General features: G+C 46.8%; 1 protein-coding gene across 4 annotated transcripts in view; it reads left to right on the forward strand.

Moving 5' to 3' along the window:
• Positions 1–21792, forward strand: part of CTNND2 (catenin delta 2) — a 904171-nt gene that overhangs the window by 753663 nt on the left and 128716 nt on the right. For all 4 annotated transcript variants that reach the window (XM_027605522.1, XM_027605518.2, XM_027605519.2 and 1 more), the window contains one exon: positions 17880–17997. In XM_027605522.1, coding sequence (XP_027461323.1) covers positions 17880–17997 — 118 coding nt within the window. The remainder of the gene's footprint in view (positions 1–17879; positions 17998–21792) is intronic.

Consider the following 21792-nt stretch of genomic DNA (forward strand, 5'->3'; position numbering starts at 1 on the left):
CTCTTTTCCAAAAACTAATATAATAAGTCCTCCTGTGCACCACACTAGAATCTTCATGTGCTTTGTTTTTATTTTCTCTTTGTTAAAATAGAAAGTTAAAAGGTACCTGTCCTTTGCTTCAGGTATCTGTGCCTGAAGTGAGCAGGTGTCCGGGGGGAAAGATGGTGGGTAACTATAGGTCTGGCTCCTACGTACTGCACAGACTTGGCCTCATCTGATCCTTCCAAAACATTAGCCCACTTTACAGATGGAGAAACTGAGGGTTAGAAACACTAATATGCTGCCCCAGGCCAGGCTGATAATAACAGAGTTGAAATCAGACACCATAGCTTTTCTACTCCCCTAGACAGTCTTTTGGAGCATGAGATACTTCCATTCTTTACAAGTGAATGCCAGGATTCATAAACATTATGTTACACAAATCAGGACCTGGTAAGGTAGGGGTGTGGCTGTGTCTCTGCAATGTTCTTCTCGCTGTTCTAACCTTCTCCCCAGGCTCCTCAGGAATCCCCATTGCGTCCAACTGCAGAATCTCTTGCTTGAAATTAACGTGCTGGAGACAAGAATGTCATCTTATGTGTCTGTAACCTCTCTGTGGAGTAGGGCAGAAGGGGCAGACAGTGGGAAGCTGTTCTTTCACTGGCTTCCAATTGTATTTCCTTCCATGGCAAGAATCCGTTAGTTGGTGTCCCTTAGTCCTTCTGTGTCCTTGCGTTCTAGCAAGTTATCATCTATCTGACAAGCAAAGAAATCAGTCACAGGCAGCCGTGCATATTGATTTGATCACAGACCAGGATTGGCCCTGGATGAAAATGTGGGACCGTCGAGGGCTGCCTGCTGCCAGCCTGGACTCCCAAGCGCAGATTGCTGGCCTCGGGCACCTGTCTGGTTCCTCCTCCCCCTAATTGGAGTTTGCCCTCACTTTGTCCGTTTGCTTGGCTGCCCATTCGCCCCACGGCTTGCCTTCTTGCCGGCTCGCTGCACGTGCTCTGCCTCCTCCCCCAAGCAGCAGGATGCTCTGTGCCCTGAGCGCAGAATGCCGGTAGACAGTAAGCAAGTGATATGGGTGGGTTGGGTGAGAACATGCCGGAGAACCCTGAGCACAAGACACAGTAACTTGCTGAGGGGGACATGGAAAAAGACATGGAAAGATGAGTAGACGTTGGCCAAGTGAACAAGAGGAAGCAAGTCCCGGGCAAATGCTGCGCTCAGGATTGGGAGTCTGAGTGAAGTGGAAAATCTTGGGCTGGAGGACTGGTGCTCTGATGCACATTTTAGACAATCACAGGCGCTTTCCTGGGAGGTGGGGGATGAGGGCAGAAGCACAGGGACCCAATGAAGAGACAAGACGTGGTGGTAACGGACCTGTCGGTAGCCATGCAGGATGACTCTGGAGCTGCTTCGTGGTCAGAGCTGCCTGTGTGTGCCAACTGAGTAGATGCAGACGTGCGAGAAGGACCTGAGTCCAGGGTGAGTGACACCGTATTTGTCCAGCAAATCAGAGTGTCTTGGTGCATAACGAAACCCTTTTAAAGGAAACTCCCAAAGCAGGTTCCAGTTAGCACTACTTTTCTTTTCCTCCATTTCACTCTTACCTCTTTTTTGCCTTTTAAATTTCCTTCTTATTTGCTTCTCTTGATCCCTGTGACCACAACTGTACTTTGTGAAGGTCCCTTGTCCCCCTCATCGTCATTCCCATTCTGGTCGTGCCCAGGAGAACTCAAGGACTCCACGATGAGAGGAATCAAGCATTGAGACCAAACCAAAAAGCTAACCAACACTCATCTAGAGGCTGGCTAGCTGTAACTAGGCGAGTGGCAGGTGCTGCTGGGAGAGCACCAGGCACCGGCATGTGTCCCACAGGTGTGACCGTGTGGCGGAAGCAGAAACCATGGTCTAAGACCGCTGCAGTCCAGAGTTTCTTTGGCATTGGAGTAAACGAACACTGTATGTTTGATTTTTAGCACATTCTGTAACAAACCCTCCATGGTGAGTATTTGTGATTAAAACTGAAATAGTACATTGCATTCCTGGGGTGGAGTTTTAGGGAAATATTGGATTATTGGAAATACTGGATTTGAGAGTGGAACCACTGGCCTAACAGCAGTTTGCATACTACATAAGGGTCCTCTTTCTGCTTCTATTTTGGACAAAAATTGAATCATTTTACTCCATCTTTTCCAAAACTATGTTTTCTTTACTGATGAGCAGACCTCGAACCTTTCCATATTAGCACGTGATAATAAGAGTAATTGTATTAAGGTGAGCTTCAGAAAAGCCTGGCATTTCTAGACTATATATTCCAGATAATTTTCATGGTGCATTCGTTGGTGCCTTGATATTTCCCCCAAGAAGTCATGTTATATGGTCTGCTCTGGAGGAACCGTTATCATTTGAGCTGTGAAGCCAGCAGGACACATGCACCCTGGGCCGATGGTGGAGACACAAGCCTCCCCTTTTGTCTTCTACTTATTCTCGATGTGTCCACCACGCTGGTTAAGTGCACAGTTTTTGAACTCAATCTTAACACTTGCTCAACATCAGAGAGAGTAACCCCAGTCCCGTAGCAGGTTAGAATACTTTTATCCCAGCACTTATTTAGTGTGACAAGGATAAACAATGAGGCTAAACTCTTGCGGCCAACTTGTGACCTGGCTTTAACGATGCCGTGAGGCTCCTCGAAGTGTCCCTTTTAGGTGACCTTCCTATGCAGCATTATAATTAGATGTTTGAAACCTTACTCCCTCCACAGCTAAAGCAGTAAAAGGAAATTGTGCACCCAGTGGTGCCGTTATCCTACACTCATTTTAAGCGCCAGCCATCTGGTCATAGTAGAGCAAGAACAGTCCCTCTTAGGTTACCTGGAGCTGGGGAGAAGCCCATTGCGCTCAGCATTCCTGCAACGAGAGGCAGCTGAAAGTCCTAATGACCACGTTTTATCTTGTTTCTCAGAGCATCTAAAAACACCTTCATTTGAAGATGCAGAAAGTGTATCTGAAGGTTTTGAAATACATTAGCAGAAATACTAAAAATGAGCTTTGATGGGAAACTATTGCAGTGAGGCTTTCTGGCCTTCTATGGATGCACAGATGGAGTTCTTCCATTGCCCCCATCACAGGCTGGAACAGTGCAGGGGGCATGGCTGGTCTCACAAATTCAACATCAGGGTCTCTGCCAGCAGGCTTTTCTCAGGAAGCTCTGGGAAGAATCTGCTTCCTGGCTCCTTCAGGAGGTTGGCCAAATTCAGTTTCTTGCGGTTGTAGACTGAGGACCGCATTTCTTTATTGGCTGTTGGCTGGGGGTTGTTCTCAGCGACTGGCGGCCACCACATTCCCTGGTTTGCAGCTCCCTTCCATTGTCCTGAAGAATGTCAGGGTATCAGGCCCTCTCCCCTCACCTTCCCTCATCTCTCTGCTCCCTCTTCAGGCACGTGTCTTGGACTGACTCTTCTGCTTTTAAGGACTCATGCCATGACACCGGGACCCTGGATAATCCAGGATCATTTCCCTTTCCTTAAAGGCGGTGATTGGTCCCGACTGCCATCTGCATAGCCCCTGCACAGCAGTGCCGAGATGAGTGCTTGACTGAACGACCCCAGAGCAGGGATCTTGAAGGGACATCTTTCAAATTCTCCCTTCCGCAACAAAGAAGGAAAGGTCCACTCATGACCACATTGGAGGTAGACAATTAAACAGTAGATTCCTAGGTGGTAAGCAGCCTCAGTTTTAAAACGCAAAGACTCTTCGGACAGCTTTGACTTTTCCAATTATCCCTAAATTGTGATTCAGACCAATGGCTAAGCTGCTGCTTCTTACGAAGAAGAATCCACTTTCAGTAAGTCTTCCAGAAATTCCTTCCAAAATGTAAAAATATATTTCAATAATTAGGAATAAGTGTATACTCTTCTCCCTTTCAAAAAATAAAGAGGCCAAGTGATCTTAGTTTCACAGAGTTCTCTGTGTATTTTTTTTCTTATAAAAGTTTATATGGATTCTTACAGTTTCTCCATCTGGTCACCCAGTGCCCCTACCCTAGATACTTTCCTTTCAAAACAAGGGGAAAACAGAGTTGTCCACAGACACCCTCTGCAGCTTTAATTCGTCTTTGGCCAAACAAAGTTTGGCTCTGTTTGTTTGTTTCACCCAGCGAGAACTACCTAGTAATCTCTGGCCAAAGTGATTGGAGTCTGGATTTTTTTTTTTTTTTTTTTTATCATTTATCCTGTTCTTCGGTCCATGTAAAAAACTACTAAGGGAGGGGCACCTGGGTGACTCAGTCATTAAGCATCTGCCTTCGGCTCAGGTCATGATCCCGGGGTCCCTGGGATCGAGCCCCGCATCGGGCTCCCTGCTCCGCGGGAAGCCTGCTTCTCCCTCTCCCACTCCCCCTGCTTGTGTTCCCTCTCTCGCTGTCTCTCTCTCTGTGTCAAACAAATAAAATAAAAATCTTAAAAAAAAAAAAACTACTAAGTGAGCCATCAAAACTTCTGTGTTCCCAGGACAGCAGTTAGGAGAGATGGGAGCATTTTTAAGAGATTCAAAGAAAGGTGGTTTTCATTTTTAATCCTTTCCCTCCCCTTTGCTTAAGAGGCTTCAGCTGTTTTGATCCAGGGACCATTTTTACTAGCATTCTGGCCACACATTTCAGGAGACTTTTTCCAAAGAAGAAATTTAAGAAAACAAAACAAAACAAAAAAAGCATAGAGGGATGGTTAGTAGAATGACAGGATTTCCTCTTCTCCCTCCCTTACCCTGTGACGGCTTGTTCTGTTCACTCATCCTATGGTGCTGGGCAAGGACCTTGAGCAGTCAGCTCGGAGAAGTGCTGCTGGGCTCAGCCCAACAGAGAACACCCCGAATAAAAGGCTATGTGCGAGGGGCTAGGCAATTGCACAGAGCAGGACTGAGGTAGAAACTGGGAGGGGATAAAACACAGAGTAAATGTAGACCTTTCCTCTGAAGATACTTTCAGATTGGCGATTGTTACTCTCGGTACCCAACAAGGTACCAGCGAGTGATCAAAGCAAGCATGAACACAAGAAATACACCTTGAGGACCACTCATCATCTAGATAAGTGAACTTTTAGAAATCACATTGATTCCCAGCTTTAATAACTCTGTGAAGTATGATTTGTTAAAATTTCCTGCAAGTAAATAAATTGAAAGATTACATGAGTACGTAGAGGGAATCGGGTGATGAATTGAAATGAAGGTTTGAAGGTTTACTCTAATAATAGCTATTAATAATCCAGAATGCAAGGTCAAATCTTGAAAGTCTTCAAACCCACAATCTGACATTTAAAAGGCAAGTAGCCAATTACCTATAATCCCTTATTAGTCAGGTTTGTTCTCCTACTTCTTAGAAGACAGAGGTCTGAAAATACAAGGAATTGGATGGCCTCAGGATTGCTCATTATTTATGCAGCCACAATGCTCATTTTCTTGGAAGCCACCCGTTCATTGGTGAAATGAATGTTGCCTTTCTGGTTTGCAGTGTTCCCTAGCATATTAATTTATTGCATGTATTTTTATTTTTTTAAAGATTTTATTTTTTTATTTGTCAGAGAGAGAGAGCACAAGCAGAGGGGGAGCAGCAGGCAGAGGGAGAAGCAGGCTCCCTGCTGAGCAAGGAGCCTGATACAAGACTGGATCCCAGGACTCTGGGATCATGACCTGAGCCGAAGGCAGACCGTTAACTGACTGAGCCACCCGGGCATCCCTATTGCATGTATTTTTCAAAGCTCAAGTTTTATGACTTATATTCAATTGTGTCTGGGTTGATAAGGAATAATTTGGTCTAGCAAAAAAGGGAAGAAAACCCTGTGTTATTATTCCTTTTTTAACTTCATCTGCATTTTGACCATGACATTTTCTTTCTGCTGTTGCATTTGTAATCGGGCCATGGCTGGCCAATGATTTTGTTCTGGGAGAATGCCTGTAGCAGGGGTGGTACATACACCTGTTGGAAAGCCCCCTCGATGGCAAGCACAGGTACCAGGACTGAGGTTGGATGTGGGGCTCACAACGTGAGATGCTCCCTGGTTCTGAGTCAGCACAAAGGGCCTGCCACAAATGTGCTGGAGCGAACTGTCTGGGGCATCCATGGAATGTGGGGTAGGTGAGCATCAGCTCAGAAGCTTGGCTGCATGGCAGTCTCCAAGCTTGGCATGTGGTCTTGATAACTCCATACTCAAGGCACGGTGCACACAGCTCACGCCCGAGTCCTACAAGTTAGGAAACAACAGTGGATGTTCATGGAGCACAAAGGACCACAGGCACAATTAGGTTCACGGTTAACAGCGTTAGCCACTCAGCACTCACTTTTTTTCCCTGTGATTTCCTTATAATGTAGCCCAATGGGAAACTCGCAGCAGACATTTCATAGAGCAGTTAACTCTGCGGCGTCCATCAATTTTAATTGGAATCATGAAGCTAAAACCCTAGGTAGTACTTGCCAGCCAAAGGGCGGCTTTTAACTCAGGTATTTCTGGCTCCACTCTGGGCTGCTTTGGAACAATGTGCCCTGATGCGTGGCTAGCTCCAGAAGGCATGGATCTAGGCATTCTTAAAAGGGGCCGTGTTGAATAGCCAACGAAAGAGGAGCTCATCCATCTCTCTCTGCTGGTTTACATTTACGAGGGTGGGTGGGGTGTCTTTGCGTAGGGGCCGCCGCTCTGAGGACAGCTCAGGAGCCAAGTTCACTGCCAGCGCAGTAGGTACTTGGTCTTTAGGCCACTGAAGCATTCTGTCCCTGCAGCTCAACAAAGCAATTACCAAGCCATCACTGTCCTGATTTATAAAGAAATTGCCTTCCTTGAGAGAAGACGGGAAGGTGCATAGCAGGAATCCGAAAGCAACACTGTGCTAATCATTTTTTTCTTTTTTTTTTTAAAGGAAAAGGAAAAAGGGAAATTTATTTCTCTGGAAATTGTTCTGACTTGGCCGTGATAAAGTGCCAGCTTAAGAAACCCATATGTGTAAAGAGAAGGCGAGAAATTTTCAAGTAAATTCAGCCTTCTGTTATTTGTACCCAATAAAAATGTATGGAGGTGTGGCTCATCCTAATACAGGTGTCCCTCGGTTTTCAAAAGTTTGCATTAGGCCACTTAGCTTTAAAAAAAAATAATAACACCCTCCAGGTCCATCCACGTCATTGCAAATGGCAAGATCTCATTCCTTTTGATGGCTGCATAATATCCCTTTGTGTGTGTGTGTGTGTGTGTGTGTGTGTGTGTGTGTGTGTACCACATGTTCTTTATCCATTCATCTGCATATGACCTCACTGATATGAGGAATTCTTCATCTCAGGAAACAAACTGAGGGTTGCTGGAGTGGTGGGGGGTGGGAGGGATGGGGTGGCTGGGTGATAGACATTGGGGAGGGTATGTGCTATGGTGAGCACTGTGAATTGTGCAAAACTGTTGAATCACAGATCTGTACCTCTGAAACAAATAATGCAATATATGTTAAGAAAAAAAAAGAAGAAGCTAGCAGGAGGGGAAGAATGAAGGGGGTAAATCGGAGGGGGAGACGAACCATGAGAGACGATGGACTCTGAAAAACAAACCGAGGGTTCTAGAGGGGAGGGGGGGTGGGGGGATGGGTCAGCCTGGTGATGGGTATTGGGGAGGGCACGTTCTGCGTGGAGCACCGGGTGTTATGCACAAACAATGAATCATGGAACACTACATCAAAAACTAATGATGTAATGTATGGTGATTAACATAACAATAAAAAATTAAAAAACAAAAAACAAAAAACCTACATGAGGAGCTGTTTTCACAAACAGAAAAGAATCCAAAGAGGATTTTTGCTGTTACCGAAAAAAGGTAAAAAGCGAAAAGCGTCGAGCGTTGGTTTTGCCGAAAGCTGGGATAGAGGCAGGGCACCCAGAGCAGCAAGAAGGGTCCCGCCCAGCTCCTTCCCTGTGCCATGCCCAACATCTCAGCGTCCAGCCCCCAGAGCTTTGAACTGGGTCTGTGAGCATCTGGGCTTTATGTACTTTGTGCGCCTGTTAGCAATGTGCCCTCAGGCATCAGGAGAGCCTAAGAGAGGAGATCTGGGGGTCTGGGGTGGCTCAAAAATGTCTCCATATAAATTAATGGCAATTGCTTCTTTGCTTTACACACGTCAGGTCATGCAAGGTTTCCTAGGAGCCCTCTACTTTTGCATAGCAGAGGAAACCTGGACTATTCATACCATTTGGTACTTATGGTGGCCATTTCAGGTAATGCTCCAGGAATTCACTTACAATAATGAGTCTCCACTAGAGACTTCACTCAAGCAGAGCTAGGACATCACCCCCTTCTCTCCCTTATAATCCAGCATGCTCATTATCCCCCTGCCCTCTCTGTTCATCAGAAGCTGTGAAGACTGAGGTTTTCAGGACCCCCTTCTATAGTATGAGGACTGGCAGAAGTAAAAGGTATCGACAAGCAGGAGAGCAATCTGGTCCAAGCTGTTGCCCACGTATCTGGCAGCTCTCTTGTGGCTAATCAGATGATGGAGAGGGCAAAGCAAATTAAAGCAATGTCCTTGTGCCTCAAAACGTGCATCATCACATCACACCAGTGTGTTTCTTATGCAAAGCACTTTAGTCTGCTCAGAAGTAGATGGGGCATCGCCTGTTCTTGCACAGTTGAAGGCAGATGCTGTATATGCCACCAGCTCACCCTGTCCCCTACTCACGTGCCCTGAGGAAGATTTTTTATTCTCTTATATAGGTGGCATTTTGGTCTTGATCAAAACAATACAATTATCTGATCATCTAGAAATACCTTCTAGAAACTTGCATGAGTCCCCTGCAGATAAGCAGTTTTCCGGGGAAAGGCTGGGTGTGAAATGTGTATGCGTGTGTCGAGAAGATTTTCATTTACCCTTAAGTAAGACAAGCGAAAGGCTCTGTACTGGTTTCCTACTGATGCTGTGACAAATGACCACAAACTTAGTGACTTAGGACGACACAGATTTATTACCCTACAGTTTCTGGAGTTAGAAGTCTGACACGGTTCTCACCAAGATTTCGGCAGGGTTGCGTTCCTCACTAATGGCTGTTGGGAGAAAATTTGTCCAGGTTATGGCTGGAACCAAATTCCTTATGGCTGTGGGACCAAGGTCCCTGTTTCCTTGCTGGCTGTCCGCTGAGAGCTAGCAGCCTCTCAACGTTGCATGTGGCCCCTCCGTGTCAGAACCAGCCGTGGGGAGTTGAATCCTCATGCCCGAGATCTCTCTGACTTCCCCTTCTGCTGCATCTCACTGACTCCACCTAGACAATGCGCCCTGCTTTTAATGTTCATTGGATCATCGAAGACAATCACACTGTTGTAAAGTCTGTAACCTTCATTCCCTCCGCAGTCTCTTTTTCCTGGTAAAGTAAACTATTCACGGGTTCCAGGCATTAGGACATAAACATCTTGGGGGGGCCACTAGTACCAAAGAAACAGCTTATCTGCTCCCGACCAACACCGGTGGGACAGGCATAGGATGATAATTATAGACACTCCAGTTCTAGAAGGGGAGAAATGGAAAATAAAATAGAGGACTGGTTCCAAGCAGCTTGGAAATCTGGCCCAGGACACCCCATGAGGTTTCAAGGCCAGGGACTTATCTTCTGTCATCCTTGGCTCTGCATTCTGGGTGAGATGCCAGAAAAAGGCAACACTGGAAAACCCTCTTGAATGACTTGAATTCACCAGGCAGGTGAGGGGAACCTTGCTTTGGTTCCGCTTGGTAGCTGGAGGTCAAAAAGGACTTAGCACAGGTCATGTGGTTTGGTGAAAGAGCATCAGCAAGATTTACCTTGGTGAACCAGGAGCCTGCCGTGGTTTTACTAAACACAAGGAGCTGGCTCACCATGCCAGGCTTAGTAAAAATGGAGGTGTACAAGCCAGAATTAGCATTTGCCACAGACTGCCGCCTCTGCCTACACATCCTATCCTCTGCTCATGCCAAGAGTGGCCTGGAGCCCCCACCGCTGCATGGTTGTGCTGGGCTGGTATTGACACGATGGCTGTTCACCAGCAACCACTTCTAAGCCCGGATGTGTAGTTTACACCTTGCCCTTCAAATTCGAAGGTCCATTCCACTAAATATGCATAAAATGTTTTCTTGCTAAGAACACATTTATTGTACTCTGTGTTCTTAAGTCCAACCCATGGCTTGCTGCTACAGGTATTAAGGAAAACAATGTGATATCCAGAAGTACAACCTCAGCAAAGATTTAATTACAACTTAAAGGTGAGTCGTAAGACTTCCACCCATCTCAGCCGAGGTTTATTTTCTAGGCATACCCAGGCATCGTTTCTGAGGGAGATTGGTTCCCACATTCTTCATACTGCTAGTTCCATGCAAATGAGATCAGATCTTGGCACACCAGATACGTGTCTGCTTCCCTTGCTAGACTGTGATCTCCAAAGGTCAAGGGGCAGATGTTCTTTTCTTTCTATGCCAAGACTTGGCCTAGGGTGTAGAGCAGAGTCAGTACCCAGTCCAGTTGGGTTGCTTTGTTGCTTTGAACTGATTGACCCATTTCCCTTTCTTCTGGTTCCATAAGTTCCATCTCACAAAACACATAACTCCTCCAAATTTCCACTCAATGTTACTTCCTACAGCAAAAAATTAAAAACAACTTGGATGTCCTTTAGTAGGCTAATCGTTTCTTAAATTATAAATTGTGATATATTCATACATGGAATACCCAAAGTCATTCATTGAGTAGGGTAAATAGGTAGGTACTGTCATGAAAAGAGGCAATGAGAGGCTTTTAAAGGATAAAAGCAGGGGCGCCTGGCTGGCTCAGTCGGTTAAGCGTCCGACTCTTGGTTTCGGCTCAGGATCGTGAGATTGAGCCCTGAGTCAGGCTCCACACTGAGCACGGAGCCTGCTTGAGATTCTCCTTCTCCCTCTGCCCTACTCCACACCTGCCTTGCACTCTCTCTCTCTTAAAAAAAAAAAAAAAAAAAGGATAAAATCAAGCAAGGTGCCTGACGAACCACTATGGTGAAAAGCAAAAACATACCTACACGGTTTATTTATAGGAGTAGAAAAATCATCCTCAATGATGCACTTCACATAGGCCCAGTGATTTCCTTGGACAGAGGGGAAGAAAAGAGTGAGGGTGCTCACTTCTACTCATATATTTTCCCCAGTGTTTGAATACTTTTACAATAGTTTCAGATTTTTTTAAAATTAGTGATGAGCATGTAAACAATGAGGTTGTCACTGTCACCGTGAAACCTTCCCACCTTTCCTGTGCTCACCCCTTACCCTCGCTGCCTGCCTGCCGTCCACATTCCAGGTGGGGCTGCAGCTCCCCACCTGCTGTCTCTCTCCCTCTTGCATGGGAGTCTCTGGGTGAGAAGCCGCAGGAGCAGTTCACATTTACTGTGAAGAGTTGTCACAGGCCCTGAGCACTGGGCTGTGTCACCACACGAGCTGGTGATTCAGACATCCCCATCCGCACATTACAGATGAGTAGACCCAGGCAAGGCAAGTGCCTTCCCACCTAGGGAGCCCCGGCTACAAGACCGTGGCGGGTGCACGAGAGAATCCATCTTTTTTGAAGCTGTTGAATGATAAGAAGGAAACAAGCTCTCCCTTTGTGCAGAGAAGCTACAGATTAAGAGGATGAGCCCTAGTGGTTTCTGTGGTGGTGGCCCCTCCTCTGTGGTGGCTCCTCTGAGACCTGGCAGGGCTCACACTGCCCCCATGGACCCTGTAACCACTGACCTGGAGTGAGGGGATCCGGCCGGACGGCTGTCACTGTGTTGACCCAGTGCACTGGGCAGAAGACCCCTTCTTCCCCAACCCTGCACACTTGGCTTTCCCACATGGAGGAAGAGATTGGGGTTTCTTGGTCAGTGATTTTGGAACCCACACACAAGCTCTCTCAAGGCCTTTTGTAGGAGAGAAGACATAGTTGCCGTTTCCCCATGGAGACAAATGCATCTGAATCCTGAAGCCCAAGCTCTAGAATTAGGAGAGCAACGTTCTGGTCAGACCAAGGCGCTGCTGATTTTGATTGGAGGTTCTTGGACTTTTTTGCGTCCTGGCCTCAGAATACACCGTAAGTCCCATTCCTTCATCACAGAAAAAACACGCACATAGCATACATATAAAACTCTATGAAATTTTGAGGAAAATGCCAGGAATTCAGAGACTCCTCCTGAATCCTATAACCAGGCTTCCGATGAGAATCTAGGTCAGGGCTTGGCAAATTAGGGCCCACGGGCCAAATCCCACCCGTGACCTGTTATTGTATGGCTGCAGATAAGAGTGGGTTTAACATTTTTAAAAGGAGGGGGAGGAGGGGAAGTTACGGAGACCCCGTGTGGTTCCCAAACCTGAAATACTCACTCCCTGGCTCCTTACAGAAAAGTTCTCTACTCCTGATTTAGATGCGTGGATAGAAGGATCTCTATAAAATGGAATGTTTTTAACTAAAGCAAAAGCAAGCCTACTTCACGGGAGAATGGCTTGAGCATGATTGCTATCATTTCCCTTTCCCGTGCTTAACTCAGACCAGGTAACTTATGAGAAGCTACAAATTTCATGGGTAATCACGTGGTCAGGAAGTTGAGATGATGCACATTTGTGCTTTGCTTAGATTCCCCCTCACAAACTTGGTGTTAGTTCCAGGATTTTCACAGTGTGCCAGTTGGAAGCCTGTGGCAATCGGTCTAGATGCATCGTTGCTGGAGGGGAGGTGGGGGGGTGGGGTAACTGGGGGATGGGCATTAAGGAGGGCACGTGATGTGATAGGCACTGGGTTTTGGACGCAACTGATGAATCACTGAACTCTACCTCTGAAACTAAGAATACACTCTGTGTTAATTCATTGATTTTAAATTAAAATAAAATAAATGAATGCATCATTGGATGTGAGGCCACGATGCCCCTCCCCATCCCGTTAGGTAGAGGAAACTGAGTATCTTTAAGAGTTTTATGTATCATGTAGCTCACAGTGGACAATTACATGGTCATTTAATAAATATTTCAATTTCCTGCTGTTGGACTCCCTGCTGAGAGTGGTTCTCAGACAGCAAAGTAAGGTGATGCTGCCCAGCCCTCCTCACATCCCGGAGGGACCAGCCTCAAACATCAGCTGTTACAGGTGCCCTAAAATCTTGCGCCTGGAACAACAAAAGGGCGCTGAAGGGGCCAAGGCAGAGGTCTGACCAAGCCTAGGCAGCGTGTTGGCTCAAAGGCAGTGGCCTAGACGCAGAAGGAAAAGCATTGCAGGTGGGCGGGGTGGGGCGGGGAGGTCAACACAGCCTCCGATCCCCAGACAGACTCTCTTTATCTGTGGTTGAGCGGACAGAGGCTCGAGCCCCTGGGGGTCCCTGGTATCCCCAGACCCAGGTCCGGTCCTCCGGGTCCACTCTGTGCTGTCATCTGTGGTGGACTCTACCTCTCCCCCTGCCTGCCCTGCTGTGTTGGCACCAAGGCCTTACTGAGTGTGTGGCATTGTATTTCAGCTTTGCCTTGGGGCCACCTGTATTTCTTGAAATGGTCTAAGCTCTGCTCTCTGAGGATCCTGGCAATCCCACCCCACTCCTCACACTGGTGTGTAGTCTCAGAAGCTCAGCCCAGGGTCCCAGAGACCCAGCAACTGGGTTCTGCTGGTGAGATGAGCCAAAGAAGCCCAGGGAGCCCCAGCCCAGAGATGTGCAGGAAGGACCCAGGGCTCAAGGTGATGGGGACGGACCTGGTGCGAGATGACCGCAGGGGAGGGTAGGTCATAAAAGCCAAGGAGCAGGGGGGCGGAGAGGAGAGGAGGGAACAGAGAGCAGAGGAAGAGAACCCGAGCCAGAAATCTCTTCCTGCAAGCCTGGGGCGAAGACTGCTACAGCTCGGTAATACCTGATTGGCTCCAAATGACAAAATCGTGTCATTCTCTCTTGCACTCTGTGTGATCAATATCATCAACAGTCGGAAGAAAGCTGATAGCTCAGACTTGCTTAGTTTGAGATATGATACTAGCTTGAGATACCACACGCTATGTTCAGTTTTTTTTTTTTTCTTTCTTCCCAAATTGAGGCTGACCTGAATAGTCCAGGATGGGGACAAGCCTGCATTCTTGATGTAACAGATATCTGATATCATCCAGTGAGTATGGAGGGCAGAGGCAAATCAGTCACCCAAATTCCAGTCCAGCTGAATGCACGTGTAATAACCAACTTGCACCGAGCCCCTAGGTGGTGTAGGGCACGCAGCTGCATGCTGGGTATACAAACAACAATGACATGCCCTCTGCCTTCCGGAAGGTTCTCAAGCAGTAAGAAGGTCACAGCCTAAATAATTCTAATCCAAAGTCAATGGTGACCAGTAAGAGAGACTCAAAGAGCAAGGGCAGTGCAGAGAAGAGAGAGGCCAATTTCAAGTTGAGTAGTCGCTAAAAATCCTCATCCATGGGTTTTCTCTGTGGTTTCACTGTCCATATCCTGGCCAGCCGAAGTAGGGACGCATAAAATGAGGTCTTCCGTGTGACCTGCTTCATGTAGGGTACAAGGACCACTTGGGATCCTATGAGAGCTGCAATTATTGAATTTGTTCTTAATAAGCTCAGTGAGTGATGGAGGCTCAGAGAAACGGGATGTCAAACAGCACTGAAGATGGAGAAAATAAAGCAGTTTAACAAGTTACATTGGAACAAAAGAGATCAAAAGAGATTCTGTATCTTTTAATTGTAAGAAATAAAAATAAATTTTCATTTTTTATCAATTAGATAAAAAGATCGTAGAAACTGTAGGCAGAAATTTCCAAATAACATGTAAACTGACAGTTCAATCAAGATTATGAAGATTATTTCTAAGGAAAAGCTATTGTACCATCTTTGGGCTTTTTACAAATAATCTGTTAAGTATTTATTGTAATGTTGTGTTTATGCGTAGAATTTTGCTGCGCCAGTTTCTCATCTGACAAGAAAATCACCTCTGTCAAGAAGGGCACCTCTGTCAAATGCAACAGGAGGGAAGATCTTTGTAGGTTGAACACTGGCTCCTTGTCACTTACTTAGGACCGTAATTACAATTAATTGTTACAGTGACCAACACAGAAAGTTATTGGGTTTTTTATTTTTAACCAGTGAGGCATGCATAATATAGTAGATCTTATTTTGTGGGGGGAAAGGAGAAAGAGGAAACTCTCCTCTCCTCCAGTGTAGAAAACCAGGGGTAGTCTTCTGATACGTTTCCTCATTCAGGAGTAGTTGCTTCAAAGTGAACCCAACCCTAAAGGGTCTGTAGGACACCATTGATTAAGAGACATGTGCACACCTCATTCTGTTTAAAAATACATATTGAAGCATCTTCATACCTGCAGACACCGTGGTAACTCCATCCTCCCCTCTGTAACACAGGGGTATGTGTATGTGTGTGTTTACTTACGTATGTTTGTGTGTGTACATGCGTGTGTGTCACTCATTTCTCCTTCCCCACTGAGACCCAAACTTACTAGTCTTTCTCATTTCTCAGTATCTTACACATTTTTTAAAGATTTTATTGTTAAGTAATCTCTACACCCAGCGTGGGGCTCGAACGAGCTCACAACGCAGAGATCGAGTCGCCTGCTCCATTGACTGAGCCGGTCGGGCGCCCTCAATATCTTGCACATCGTAATACAGCAGCCAATTAATAACCTTTTAATTTTGGAGGAGGCCAGACTAGAATCAAACAGAATAAAGAAAACTGCTTAGGTTAATATTCACAACTTGTAATGTTGACAGAGTTGGGAATTCCTGATCTTTCTCATGGTTGCCCTGCCCATTCATTGGTTACCAGTGAGCATAGGCTGATCACTTCGAAGCGGATTTGTGAATCAGGCTGCAGTCCGTCCTCATCATCGTAAAGCTACTCAAGAGAAGGACTGAGTGCTCACCAGGCAGGGAGGAGGGTGGAGGATTTTAGACTCGGGTGTACAGAGCTTACCCCTGAGGCACTTTCAAGACTAAATCCCACCATTCTCTCTTTGGAAACACGACCTCTTCAAAGCACAGAGGCAAGATTTAAACACACGGGCCCACATTGCCATCCAGCATTCTTCTGGCCAAAGAGGTCTGATGGGAATTTTTGACAAGCCTATTACTCTAACAGCCGCAAAGCTGGACCTGGCAAAAATCATACCAAGGAGGGGTGGTCTAAAAATGCTCTCTCACAAAGGCCATCCTTCCAGTCTAGAATAATAGAGGTTTAGAATAAAACCCTCACAGCTTCTTCCTGCAGAAAGTTGGTTCTTCCTCCCTCCCCAGATCTTGTCAGAAATGAGGGTTAGCCACCCCCAGGGGGATTCCTAACACTTTACATAAAAATACCATCAATATTTGCCCAGTTATACTTCCAAGGAACTGAAAAATTTTGTTTATATTTTCAGATCTGCAAATGCCAAAAATATTAATTTGAATTGAATAACCTTTCCCAGTCTTACATTCAAATGCGGAAAGATCTTATTTAAACACATCCTACAGAACCTTCTAGATAATCAGAGCGAACATTTCTGTTTGGTAGCATTCTAGCGTTAGGCCTATTTTCCTCTAATTCCTTAAAAAAGCGGTGCATCCGTGTGGCCCGTCAAGCCTGGAGGCCTCACCTTCCTCTCCTTCAGACCCGGTTCTGTTCTAGCCGCTCCAGTTACTGCCTCCGTGCCCTCTGTGCCTCAGTGTTCTCATCTGTAAAATAGAATGAAATGTAACCTTGAAGGACATTTTGAAAATGAAATGGGAAACACTTGTGTCATTACAGTGTGGGCATGAGACTCATTCTGCTCAGTGTCTCCTGCAGGCTCTGCCCAGGGCCGCAGGTTCTTGAGTTCAGACACGTGGCCGCACCCAGCGGTCAGCAAAGAGCCCCGCCCTCCCCAACCGAACCCTCTCCCTAGAGCCAGAGTCCGAGTGGTAGTTCTCAACCTCAGCATCACCAAATAGGAAGTTATCCAACTCCCCCCCCAGGGCCCGAAGTGGAGCCAGGCCGTCTCCTCCAGGTGATTCTGCTACTAGCCAAGCTCGAGAGCCGTTGTTCAACCAGGATCTTTCTCGAGAGATCACTCTTCCTCACCATCTCTAAATTCCTTCAGCCCCTTTACACCTTCTCCTAACTCACCTCCAGCATGCCTCCAAGAGGCTGTGTTTTCTGAGTTGCTGCAGAAGTTCTCTACCTGAACCAAATCCTAACCCTGGGTAGGAGAGGGGAAACGTGCTCTCAGGTGGCAGGGTCACTAAAAGCACCCCAGCCCTTGACGAGGCTTGTCTCATGTGTTTTGTAGGGGTGAAAGATCTCTCTGCTTCCCCGCTGCGTCTTTCCTGACCATCCCCCCTTCTGTTGGCTTAAGCTCAGCGTGCGCTGGTACAGGAAGGAGACTGGGTTACTCCTGCCCATCAAAGGCGCCATGGGCATCCCAATGACTAAATTTTCACAGAAACGCCTCCCTGTGTTCTTAGAATAAATTTCTAGAAGTTTACTGCTGGCAGGATCAAGGTAGGTATATTTTGGAGGCAGGTGAAATTAGATCACTAAAATATTTCAGTAAGTTGGAAGCTCTGTCTCTGTAAAACATTCTTTTCACACTTCTCAAAGAAAAAGCCTTTCATTCAAAGAGCTTCTGGTTTCCCTCTTCCACTGTCAATGAAGTAAACCTTGAAGACTTTCCAAGAGTCTCCATTCTCAGTGGTCACGGGACCTTCATAGCTGACACATTCAGAAATCTGCATCTCCATTCGCCAAGTTGTATGGCAGATCCCTGTAACTCAGCCGGTTCTGGGATGCATTTGTGCAAGCCATCCCTACTCGTTCAAACTGTGTTCTTGGTAAATATTCCGGAGTCGGGCACAGAAGAAGTTTCTTTTGGGGACCCCCACGGAGGTAGCTAATGCACCCTTTTGCTTTGCAGGAATGTTAGCTCAGCTGGAGAGGAGGCTCGCAGGAGGATGCGGGAATGTGATGGGCTCACAGATGCACTGCTCTACGTGATCCAGTCTGCACTGGGGAGCAGCGAGATCGACAGCAAGGTTTGTTGTTTTTGCATAGATTAAACATCTTGGTGAATAAAGATGCCCAAGGGACTAAGCAATGGCCAACAACAGCAGAGAGCTAATGCTGTGCTTAATACCTTCACTCTGCAATCTCTCTTGGTCTCCCTGTAGGAATCCAAATTTTCTAGATGGCTTCTAATCCTAGCCTAGAACTAGACACCTAAGTCTCGATTAATAACGAATAACCATGTGGATTGTTTTGAGTTACTCAAACCAGATGCATGTATAAACGTTTACACGCCACATTACCCACAAGCGTCCAGGTTTAGTTTATAAAGTCTGCTTTCAAAAGAAAGGGGAATGTTGAAACTACCTGAGCTTTGAATAATTCTGTATTGTTACAAGTTAGCTTTTTACAAATGTTAATTGTATCAAATGCCACTTTAAAAATGCCTTATGAAGACTGAAGAACCTTGGTAAAAATCTAAGTAAATGGGACTGTCCACATGTTCATCCTCAGAATCTAGTCAGTGTTTCAGTTCATAAGCCAGAATAGAATTAGGTGAGCCTTTCCAGTGTGGGAGGCATTTTGTTTTGCCTTAATTTGCCTCTTGATTGGTTTTGATTCAATCTAAATGTAAAATTGTCAAGTAATAATATCTTGATATAAACACAGACTTTACGGATGCTTCTGAAGTCACCATGTGATAAATGCAAGACCTTAATGAGAATTTCTCCAGAGCCACACTATTGACGTTTTGGGCCAAGTTATTCTGTGTTGTGGGGCCGTCCTGTACATCGTAGGATGTTGAGCTGCATCCCCGGGCTTTCCCCACTGGATGCCAATAGCTTCTCCCTTCCTGGTGGTGACAAACAGAAATGTCTCCATCCATCGCCCAGTGTCCCCCAGGGGAGCAGAATTGGCCCTGGTGTGAACCACAGCCATGTGCCTAGACCCCATCCCGGCCCTCTGACTCGGAATGTCCACCTCTGGTCTCAGACTTGTGTTCCTTTAAAAGTTCATCTGATGATTTGATGTGCATCCTCAACTGAGCTAATCTTCAGCAGATAAGCTGCAGCTTTGAAATGGACTCTGATCAGGAATACGATGGCATGTTATTTAGTTATAAAGCCAGGTAAAGAACAGGTAGGGGTGGTTTTATCCCCTGAGTTACCAACAGGCATGGGGAGAGACCTAGCAGTCCTCCACCTTGCCTGCACCGTGGAGTGGGCTGAGAAATTGAGACAAGTGCTGATAGCTGAGCCCTACTCCCCACAGCCCTGGATGCGCATACCTTCTGGAACTCCAACACTTTGAGTACTAGTCTGCTGCAGTTATGAACGCGGTTTGTCATCTGATCAACATCACTGAGTTACTCAGGCATCCATTAGTTACTCTGTAAGTGTTGTCAATTTCGAAGACGGACTATGAGGTGCTAAAGATTTAATCAGCCCCTCTCGCAAACACCCTTAATAGCCATTTTAGAACTTTTAATATCATTGATAGGAAAATGAAGTCCGTAAAAAAAATGACCAGTCAAGATGTCTTGAGTATTTATAGATGCCTGTTAATATAATAGACCAGCGATTTTTAAACGAGCCGCCGGAGATAATTCACAAAGTCGGCCGTGCCCAGGATCTCCGCATTCAGAGCAGTAAAGACTAACAGCATCGGGACAGGAAGCCTCCTACCATAATGGATACAAAAAGAGCTTTAAGACTGTCTGGGCCTTGCGGTTGAAATTAAAAGCAGAGTCCACAGCCTCTTGCCTTGGCCAAGTGCCCATGCCAACACTGGTGGGAAGGTAGCCTTTTAGCAGGATGGTCCCAAAACAAAGTGCTGTGAGCCCCCACACCTCTTTCCTGACCTGGCAGATGGCTAGATCCCAGGAGCCCCTGGGAGATCCCCTCTTTTAATGTCCACGTTGTATTCCAAAAGAGGAACCTGGAACCATGGGGAGTGTTGAGGGCGGCAGTGAGAAAACATGGCTATTTCTGCTGAAGCCGCAAGAGCGCGGAGCCTGCGTAGATGCGCCCCCTCCAGCTCCCGCTCACTAGAGGACTGTCCCTGAGTACCCCCGACTTCACGACGAAGAGGCTCGTCATAGCTTCTGAATGGATCGGATGCCACAAGGGACTTAGCAGTGCCTGGCCGTCCAGAACGTGCCGCAGAGCTTTACCGTGTTGTGGTCCCGCAGCATCCCACTTGGCCCTCTGCCTGGTCCGCTCTGAGCTTTCACAGGGACAAGGTAGAGAGGGAAGGACTTAATGCGTAAAAGGGCCCGGAATCCGTGCAAGTTCTCAGCTCGGCTCCTGCAATTGGGACGGTTTGTTGAATGGGTACCCTACGGTAGCGCAATCCACAGACAACTTCCACATTAGCCCTTTCTAATAGAAAATAAGGAGTCAAAATGACCCTTGTGGCCAAGAGGAGTGGCCAAAAGCACCGGTGGACAGCAGTGGATGTCAAAAGCAGAGCCACCAGCTGCCACGTGCCTTCTGCTGGTAACCCAGAGAAGGGCAGTAGCCGCCTTTTCTACTGGTAACCCAGAGAAGGGCAGTAGCCGCCTTTTTTTTTTTTTCTACCCTCTTTCCCCACTCCCTCAGAGAGAAGAGCTTGAAGGGGGGTGACCCGCCCACACCAAGCCTGGCTAGAGAGACCAGGTCAGTCCGGGTGACTGCCTCGCCCCGTCCCACCCTCTCCACTGCACCCCCTCCCTCTGCCAACCCTGCTTTCTCTCCCCTCCAGCATTCTCCCACAGCATCCCCCAGCCACAGGTAGATTAGAAAGCATTTCTGGAAACTGCCGACGTGTTCCCCCGTAGTCATTTGTTAAACAGAGGCACGGAGATGCCCCTGGGGAAGATGAACAGCAGGATGAGAAAGAAGTTGATTCTCCCAAGTCTTTGATGTAAGAAGAATCAGTTTGAGCTGATTTAAAAATCCTTCTGACTTATGCCATAACATTTTCCTTTCAGGCAGAGACTTTTCTGTCTTTCATGCATCATCCTGTGTTTACCTGCTTTCATGCCGGTTCCTTTTTTGATGCTGAGAGGATGCTTGAAATAGATAATCAAGTTGACTCAAAGCCTGTGGGATTAGCAGCCATGAAACCTTGAAAAGCTGACAAGAAAGGTCTGGAATGGCAAGGCTCCAGAGACAGATCCTGAAAACAGGTTTTCCTGGTTGATCGTCATGCCCCCCGTAGTTGAGTCAAAGACACACCCACAGCCTTTGCCCAGATTCCTGTCCTGGGAGGGGGGAGCAGTGCGGCCCCCACCCGACCCAAGACTAGAGAGAAGTGGCCCTATCTGCTGGGGGGGGGGGGTCTCATCCCCTTCATCTGTGAAATGGAACCATGGTCCCTGTCTCAAACAATGGTGCACACGCAGGTGCCTGAGAAGCCATAACCAAGTTGGCACGCTTTTAAAAATAAAACCTAGCTCCATTCAATTTTTCTCCCCCATCGTGATTTTGTTTTATTTAAAAAAAAAAGTTGGGTGTATATTTCCTCTTCCCACCATTCATCAAATGCAGGGCAAAGGTTAAAAGGTTGATCCAAAGTTCATGAGTGAAACCTAGGCTCCAATGTGGTGATATTTCAGAGGAAGGGTCTTTGGGAGGAAATGGAAGCACAGAGAGATTAAGCACTTGCCCAAGGTCACACAGCCCCTGAAATGGCAGAGCCAGGACTCAAACCTAGGCTCGCTGGTTCTAGGTCCGTGCTCTGGACTTGCCGGCGGTGCTGCACCACTGTTCCCAGTCTGAACGCTCGGATAGTGTTTACCCGGGGCCAGGCACTCTTCTCAGCACGTACGTACTGGGTTGGTT

The sequence above is a fragment of the Zalophus californianus genome, chromosome 5, assembly GCF_009762305.2.
Source record: "Zalophus californianus isolate mZalCal1 chromosome 5, mZalCal1.pri.v2, whole genome shotgun sequence".
NCBI lineage: Eukaryota > Metazoa > Chordata > Mammalia > Carnivora > Otariidae > Zalophus > Zalophus californianus.